Source organism: Rhincodon typus, chromosome 21 (genome assembly GCF_021869965.1).
Source record: "Rhincodon typus isolate 14 chromosome 21, sRhiTyp1.1, whole genome shotgun sequence".
Taxonomy (NCBI): domain Eukaryota; kingdom Metazoa; phylum Chordata; class Chondrichthyes; order Orectolobiformes; family Rhincodontidae; genus Rhincodon; species Rhincodon typus.
This window is the reverse complement of record NC_063352.1, coordinates 16,397,102-16,405,810: the sequence shown is the minus strand read 5'-3', so window position 1 is coordinate 16,405,810 and position 8,709 is coordinate 16,397,102. Positions and strand designations below refer to the sequence as shown.

Sequence of the window (8,709 nt, the reverse complement as noted above, 5' to 3'; positions counted from 1 at the left end):
CACCGACCACTCTGCCTCACACTGACGCCTCAAACTGACCCCTCACCCCAGTGACCCCTCTGCCTCAAACTGACCCCTCACCTTAGACACTGCACATCTCACTCTCAGACATTGAACCTTCCCCTCAAAGGCTTAACCTGATCCCCTCCCCTCAGGTACTGAACACTCCCAATTCAAATACTGAACCCCACCTCCCAAGGCATTGACACCCCACACACTGCCCTCATCCCTCTGCAGACACTGAATTCCCACCGACACTGTCCTGCCTTAGACACTATGCTCTGACACTGTCTTCCATCCCTCACCAACACTGTCATCCTTTCCCCCACCTTCAAAGACACTTCCTTCCTTTTCGCCCTCTCATCCCCATCCTGCCTGCAGTCACTGCACCCTATTCACCACTCAGCTACATTGTCTCATACTGACATTGCCTTGAAACTCCCCTTCCCTTACCCCTTCCCTTACCCCTGTGTTCCCTGCCCTACCCCTTCCCCCTTCCTCCTTCCTCCACCATTTACTGTACACAGGCCACCATCTCTGCCCACACTCCTTTCAGCACTCTGCACCACCTCATGCATGCCCCACTGTGATACATCTGGTTTGGAATGTTTGCTATGGGGTCCTATGCTCAGAGAGGTTGGACAAGGTGCAGTAGTTTACTGAGGGTTTTAGGACGTGCAGCGTTGAGTCAAAGCACTGATACCAGCAACCGAGATGCGATTGGTTCTGTTGTTACTTCCTTGGTGCATTTAATTGATGATAATGGAAAATGGAAAAAGCCGTATAATTAAAGCAGTTGGCTTCTCATGATTTGGCAGGTGAATGTAAAGAATTTAAAGAGAAATTTATGAATTGCCTACGAGAAAGCAAGTTTGACAATTCTCTGTGCAGACAGCAATCGAAGGAATACTTGGAGTGCAGAATGGAAAGGTACAGCACTAAAAACATGAAAATTTAGTAACTATAAACCTTCTAATCAATTGTTCTTAATAATTTGGATCGAGTCTTCATTATAAAGGTAAATTGTTGTAACATCTCCTTCTGTAACCATTGCAGTTTGTTTTCCTTGGCTGTTGTGTCCACTTTTTAAATGTTGTTTTCTCTCTCAACCATTCCTTGAAGTATTGAAGGCATTTTGGCATTTGAATACATTACTGTAAAATACTTGAGATAACAAGGTGTTGAGCTGGATGAACACAGCAGGCCAAGCAGCATCAGAGGAGAAGGGTCATTTCTCAAGAAGGGTCTAGGCCCGAAACATCAGCCTTCCTGCTCCTCTGATGCTGTTTGGCCTGCTGTGTTCATCCAGCTCTACACCTTGTAATCTCAGATTCTCCAGCATCTGCAGTTCCTACTCTCACTGTAAAATATTTAGTTACTGATTTTCGATTCCCATCCTAGTTTCCCTTATCACTGCAACTTTCACCAATCCTACAAGTGTAATGGAGGTGTAAGTTGAATGGCTTCTTCATCGTCCATCATTCAAAAGGTCACAATATAAAATGTCAGACATAAAATTTTTAAACGTGTATCCCCTGGTTTGGGAATTTAGAATTTTCCATTACTGCATTGATGTATCTATTTGTTGTTGAAATCTCTATGGTAGGTTTTCATCCCACAACATTTGATTGAGGCAAGAGTGCTACAACCTGCACTCCAATTGTTAAAGTTGTTTTTATAGTGCCTTTGCACAAGGATTACTAAATGTTGGCTCATCTTCTAACATTGCTCGTACCATACTGTGCATGTCTAATTGTTTTCTTCTACAGGCAGCTGATGACAAAAGAGCCACTGGAAAAGCTGGGATTTAAAGATCTCGTTGACAGCAACACATCGGAGAAACAGCACCAGATGAAAACGTAACTGTAGAGGAACACATTCCAAATACAAACTAAATAGGAGGCCATTGATGGACATATTTTCATATCAACTCTGTATATATTGGAAAATATGTTAACTTTCTGTATAATAAATGTGGAAAAAATACTTAAGGTGAGTGATTTGTTTCATTTTCCCTCTTTGATTACATTTCTGAATGGAATGTATACTGTTGTCATAGTTGTGATTTATATTACATTCAACAGAAAATGATTCATTAGGTGCCTTTCCTTTGCCCATGTTTTGTGAATGCTATGAATGGATGCTATTTTGGTGCAGTGCATGATCTTTTAGATCTAGTGGCGCAGTAATAGTGTCCCTGCCTTTGGGTTCAAAGTTCCAGTTTGAGTCTCACAACATGACATCTTGGCCGTGGAAAATGCATTGATAAATAGGAACAAAATGGGGATAGTATCAGCCTGTAAATCCTTCCAAAATGTCTGATGGTGGGTGGTAAGAATGTGAGAATTTCCTGGTCAGCCACTCTGCTGATCCAAAGAATGGATCGATCCAAAAGAAGTCCTCAAACAAGGACATGAGAAAAGACAGACACCTGTGATATTTAGTGTTTTCTGTGTTTGGCACTGGATGGGGACCATGTGTCCTTTATCCACTTCCTGGATTGGATAATGTTTACACATGGGGATGGGCTGAAGTGTAGAGGTGATGCATTCTGGTGGAGTATGACACCAGCACGGTCTTAAACTCACATCTCCAAGAGTCACTTTTTGGTTTCAATGCTGGAGATTTATTGGCACATTTGCAGCAATATCTCTGCTTCAGATTATAAAACACGTTTGCAGCCTGAAGGCAGAGTTGCAATGTGACTTGCATCAGAAAGTCATAAAAATCAGTTTAAAAATGTGCAGTCATGAAACAATAATGGAAGTGGTGAATGGCATATTGGAAAAGAGTAATGAATTAAAAGTTTCAAGCCAGTAATTAATTTCACAGGCGATAAAGTACATTGAAATTTCATCCTTTAACTACTTAATTGAGGACCTGAACCATATGAGATGTATAGTTGGAGGGTTCTTGTGGCGCAATGGTCATGTCCCTACTCTTGGGCCAGAAGATCTGTGTTTGAGTCCCATCTGTTCCAGAGGTATGTCCGAACGCACCTGAACAGGTTGATTAAACATATCCATAAGGCTATATCAGCAACATGGAAATAAAACTGCAGTATGAGTGTTTTGTCACATTTAAACATTAAATGAATTGTTCAATGTTATTCTGTTTCAAATTCTCTGATTTTGTTAATTGCTTATCCGAGTCACGCCATTGTAGGACCCAGTTACCTATCTCAGAAGGCAAGAGGTGACAGATCATCTATTGCTATTTGCGCACCATATAGTACAAACATCACAGCAACGTTGTGAGAGGTATGACAGCACTTTCAGCTGCAGGTTAAATGTAATTGGTGACCCTGAGAGATTTTAAATGCTATAACTTCTTTAATTTTTACTAACACATTGGAACAGTTTAAATGGGGACAACAGTGTGGTTGTAAATTAACATTATCTATGGGATTAGATACAAAATAATATATTGTTACATTGCTGTAATGCTATATCATGCCCTTTGGCTCAACTATAACTGTTAGTGAGCAGGATCCCGCTGAAGGATATGTGGGCTGTATATGCTATGATGACTGGACATTTGGGAAAGATACAAATTGTCACATTGAGTCTGTGAATACAAAGATCAAAGACTCAATTCTTCTTCTAAATAGAATGTGTTAACAACGTGCTTTACAATGATGTCCTAGATAACATGCTACATAGTGGCCATGCGTACCTTCTTCAGACAGTTTACAGAACTGTTACAGCACAGAAGGAGACCATGATGCCCGTTGAGTCTGTGCTGTCTCTCTGAGCAATTCACCCAGACTCTCTGCACCACCTTCTCTCTGAAACCTTACACATCCTTCTGTCTCACATAATAATACAAGTTGCTTTGAATGTCTAGATTGAACTGGGCCCCTCACTCCCATCGTACTGTATTGCAGTACATTCCAAATCCTAAGCACATGCTGTATTAAAAAGTTTTTCCTTAGTTGCTACTGCTGCTTCTGTCAATTATTTAAATCTGCACTCTCTGCTGAACCTTCAACCAATACCAGCAGTTTCTCCTTATCAACACTGGTCAGACTCCTCATGATTTTGAATATCTCTTATCAAATGTCCTCTAAACCTTCTGTTTGCCAAGGGGCTGTGTATGAACATCTCCAATCCTTCTACCTAACTGAACTCTGCTTCCTGTCAGTCAGTGAATTTCATTTCCGTGTTGCTTCTGACCATTTTATTCCATAATATATAAACTTTCTCACAATTCTGTTGTGTGGAGCTTTATCAAATGCTTTTTGAAAGTCAGGATACAAATTCTGTAGGAATCAACCTCTTTAATATGTATTTACTTACACTTCTTCCCAAATGTACAGCCATGTGGGGTCCCTTGTGGCCCATTCACGCTTCCCCTTTGAGGCATGCAATTGTAGAGAAAAACAACTTCGAGTATGAGTATAATTATCTCACAAGTAGTGCCAAAGTTTCTTATGCAATATCTGTCCCTTTAGATGGGCAAATTTGTAAATTCACCACTAGTTAGAAGATTTTGTGATGCTACATTACGTCTAAGAAAGATACATTTTGCGTGAAATCTTTGGATAGTCAGATGTTTTAGAGAAAGGCCAGTTGCGAATGTTCAATGCCAAGAAGTTGCAGCTTTATCTGGAAGGTTATAAAATTGATCAGGAAGGCTTGGCACATGTGAATTACAGAATGCATTGGATGCATTTATCGTGAATGACAATAAATGACTGAAACTCTGCGAGTAGGTAATTACCTTGTTTTACTTGTAAATAAGCAAACTGCTGAGTTGCTACAGGCCAAACGTCCTGATATTTCAAGTGCCAGGATGGTATCGGTGACATTGACCAGACATTCCCAGAAGTGGTAATCACACTTGAGATTTGGATCGAATGGTTTTGGGGTGTCAGGTTTGATATAGTGAAGAAAGGGGAACAACAGGTCAGGTCCAAATGGGGGTGTGTGCGGTAGGGTCAGTTGAATTGTAACAGTGTATTTAATAGTCTAACTTCCTAAGTAACTATTGTACTTAATTTCATCAGAGGCCTCTGAAGTCTTTGATTTAAATGAAGACTTTCAGGGCGTTCCAGACGTAGAGGAATTGTCCAGCAGAAGATTCAGTTTCCTGGGTAATTTCTTTTGGAGTGTACTACAACAAGGATTCCAGAGTGTCCACAAGCATGATTCCCACCTTTGATGGAACAACAACTGTCAGGCTGTTATAAAATACCTTGTCTGTAAGGTAGGAGTCAGTGAAGGTGATTATATCAGTCTGACTTGGCTATTGTATGACTATTATGCTATGTGGAAAGCTGGAGAAGGAACAAACTTTTGTGTCGTGCCTTCTTTGTGGTTTAAAGATGCCTCCCACCCTTTGCAGTTAATTACATAGGGTTTTGAGAAGGGAAGGTTCAGATAGTCAGAGTAATAATCTAACACCATGTCGGCTAGTGTGAGTTTACCCATTAAGGGCTTTTGTAGCTCCTCCAGGAAGGAATTTAAATTACAACCCTTCCTGAAGCTCCCATCACCAGTTTCAATCCCAGGATGTTGATTTCAAGTGTTTCCCTTGAAGATGTAGTCACCCTGATGCTGCTGGGGGCTCTGACCATTATCCTCCTGCTGTATTTCAACAGTGGCTCAAAAACTCTTGGAGTCATTAACTTCCCCATGGGACCCTCCCACTGTCAGTGATCAGAAACCTGCACGTGTTGGATCTGAAGATACTGAACAAGTCTTTGAAGCTAACAGGGAGTTAGACTTGGACAGTAAATCAAAAGCCTGGTTTGCTCTTTGCCATCTCCGTTCAGCTCTTGGGGGTGTTCATTTATATCACGCCTTTAGTGCAGAAATGTACGTTGTTGTCACCAATGCAAACCAACCAGAATCCAGCAAATTTCACCCCAAAATTACCACCATTTTGGGCAGGTAAAAGAACTAGGTGTAATGTGGCTCCACTTCAATAATATTTAACTGGCAGCTAAGTGCTGAGCCATATCTGGTTGTTGTGAAAAGTTCTAAAAAAGTTTTTTTTTCCTTAGCTGAACTTTAAACTTCACAGAGTAATGGGTGTGAGAGTGGGAGGGGAGAGGGTGGTTATGTACTCTCCTGTCTACAATCAGAAAAGACCCCAGGTCCTTCTGTTCTCTGTGAGTTGGTAACAGTGCTTCTGTCCAGGGATCCATGTGCTACGTCATTGTTGGACTGAATGAACACCAACTGCCTGGGCCTGTTGTTTGGTCTTTGGCCAAATCTCCATTTAAATAACATCCTGCTCTTCTATTTTCACTGCCAATGTGATCATTTTCCTAAATTATACTCAAACAGTGGAATTTTAACCATTCAGCTAAGCTGTTGCTATCCCTTCGTAAACTTTGCAACATTGGACCAGGTTCTTTGTCCAGGCCCAGGATCAGTGCCACTGGGAGCTGCTCCAATCCATTTAGTCCTCTCTCCTCTGTACCTCAAAGCCAAAGATCAGGAGATTCAGATTGAAGCATGACCCAAATGGAGGAACTGCTGCTTCAAGTCATAAAGCAACAATCCAAAGAGCCTGTGAAGTGGCTATCAATGGGTTAAATGAATGGTTGAAAATTTGGCAATTCCAGTACAATGTAGGAAAATGTGCATGCAGAAGAGCAAGATATAATTTAAATGTGGAGAGTCTGCAGAATGCTGCGGTACAGAAGCATCAGGCTGTTCTTGCAAATGAATTAGAAAACGTCAACATGCAGGTTTAGCAAACAAAGATAGGTAAATGGACTTAACGTTTTGGGTCCGGTGACCCTTCCTCAGAACTGATGGTGGCTGGGAAAACGTCAGTTTATATGCAGAAAATAGGGAGGTGGGTGGGGTAGGGAGTAAACGATAGGATAGAGCCCAAAGAGAGAGAAAGACAGTTGGACAGACAAAGGAGTTGCTAATGATCAGGCTGGGAGAGTGATTAGTTGTTAATGGGAACTGTTAGTGACTAACAACAGGGGGTGTGTAATGGCAGGCTATGTGGTAACAAGGCCTGGTATGTGGGGTAGGGGGCTGGGATATGGGAGAGCTTAGGCCCTAAAATTATTGAACTCAATATTGAGTCCGGAGGGCTGTAGGGTCCCCAAGTGGAAAATGAGGTGTTGTTCCTCCAGCTTGCATTGGGCTTCACTGGAACACTGCAGCAAGCCAGAGATAGAGATGTTGGCCAGAGAGCAGGGTGGTGCATTGAAGTGGCAGGCAACAGGTAGTTCAGGGAATTTTTTGCGAGCAGAACATAGATGTTCTGCGAAGCGGTCGCCAAGTCTACGCTTCGTTTCCCCAGTGTAGAGGAGACCACATTTTTAGCAGCGAATGCAGTAGACTAGATTCTGGGAAGTGCAGGTGAAGTGTTGCTTCACCTGGAAGGTATGTTTGGGCCCTTGGATACTGGGCATCTTGCTGGAGGTGGCGGAAATGGCATCTGATGATCTTCTGGATGTGGTTGCTGGTGGGATGATAGGTGAGGATAAGGGGAACCCTATCACTGTTGCGGGACGGAAGAGGAGGGGTGAGGGCGGAAGTGCGGGAGATGGGTCGGACCTGGTTGAAGGCCCTGTCGACAACAGAGCTGGGGAATCCTCGGCTGAGGGAAAAGATGGACATTTCGGAGGGTTCCTTGTCAAAGTTGGCCTCATCTGAACGTATGCGACGTAGACGGAGGAACTGAAAGAATGGGATGGAGTCTTTACAGGAAGTGGGGTGTGAGGATGTATAGTCCAGGTAGCTGTGGGAGTCAGTGGGTTTGTAATGGATATTAGTGGCCAGTCTATCCCCAGAAATGTCGAGGGAAGGGAAGGGAAGGGAGGAGTCAGAGATAGACCAGGTGAAAGGGAGGGCAGGGTGAAAATTGAAGGCGAAATTGATGAAGGTTTCCAATTCCAGACAAGAGAGGGAAGCAGCACCGATGATATCATCGATGTATCGGAGAAAGATTTGTGGGTGGGGGCCGGAATAGGACTGGAACAAGGCATGTTCCATGTACCCCACGAAGAGACAGGCATAACTAGGGCCCATGCAGGTACCCATGGCAACCCCTCTTACCTGAAAAAAATGAGAGGAGTTGAAAGAGAAGTTGTTGAGGGTGAGGATGAGCTCGGCCAAGCGGAGTAGGGTGGTGGTGGGTGGGGAAAACATAATTCATTCATAAATGATAACATGCTATCTGGATGCATCACAGCTTGGTATGGCAACTGGTCTGCTCAAGACTGCAAGAAATTACAGAGGATTGCAAATGCAGCCCAGTCCACCATGAAAATCAATCTTCTTTCCATTCACTTTGTCTACACTTCCCAGTGGCTTGGGAAAGCAGCCAACATAATCAAAGACACCTCCCATCCGGTTATACTCTCTTCCACCCTCTTTCATTGGGCAGAAGATACAAAAGTTTGAAAACATACCAACAGATTCAAGAACAGTTTCTTCCCTGCTGTTATCAGACATGCAAATGGAGCTCTTGTACATTAGAGTTAATCTTTTTCTACACCTTCTCTGTGGCTGTGACGCTATATTCTGAATTCTGTTCTATTACCCTGATGTACATATGTAGTTTTGATTGAATCTTGATATAGGTGACAATAATGAATCATATCAAACTTTAAGTTATGAGTTTTAAACAAGCTCTAAATGTTACCATGATGAACACACAATTTTCATGTATACTGACACAAAAAATCAATTTATCCTGCACAGACAGGAAAACAAAAATACCCCTATCAAAAAA

At 42.4% G+C, this 8,709-nt stretch overlaps 1 protein-coding gene across 1 annotated transcript in view; it reads left to right on the top strand.

Moving 5' to 3' along the window:
* LOC125485667 (cytochrome c oxidase assembly protein COX19) overlaps window positions 1–1,986 on the top strand; it is a 7,596-nt gene extending 5,610 nt beyond the window's left edge. Inside the window, exons 2-3 of the mRNA XM_048609539.1 lie at window positions 819–930; window positions 1,770–1,986. Of these exons, the coding sequence (XP_048465496.1) occupies window positions 819–930; window positions 1,770–1,863 (206 nt within the window). The 3' untranslated portion in view covers window positions 1,864–1,986. The remainder of the gene's footprint in view (window positions 1–818; window positions 931–1,769) is intronic.
* The last annotated feature ends 6,723 nt before the right edge of the window (window positions 1,987–8,709 follow it).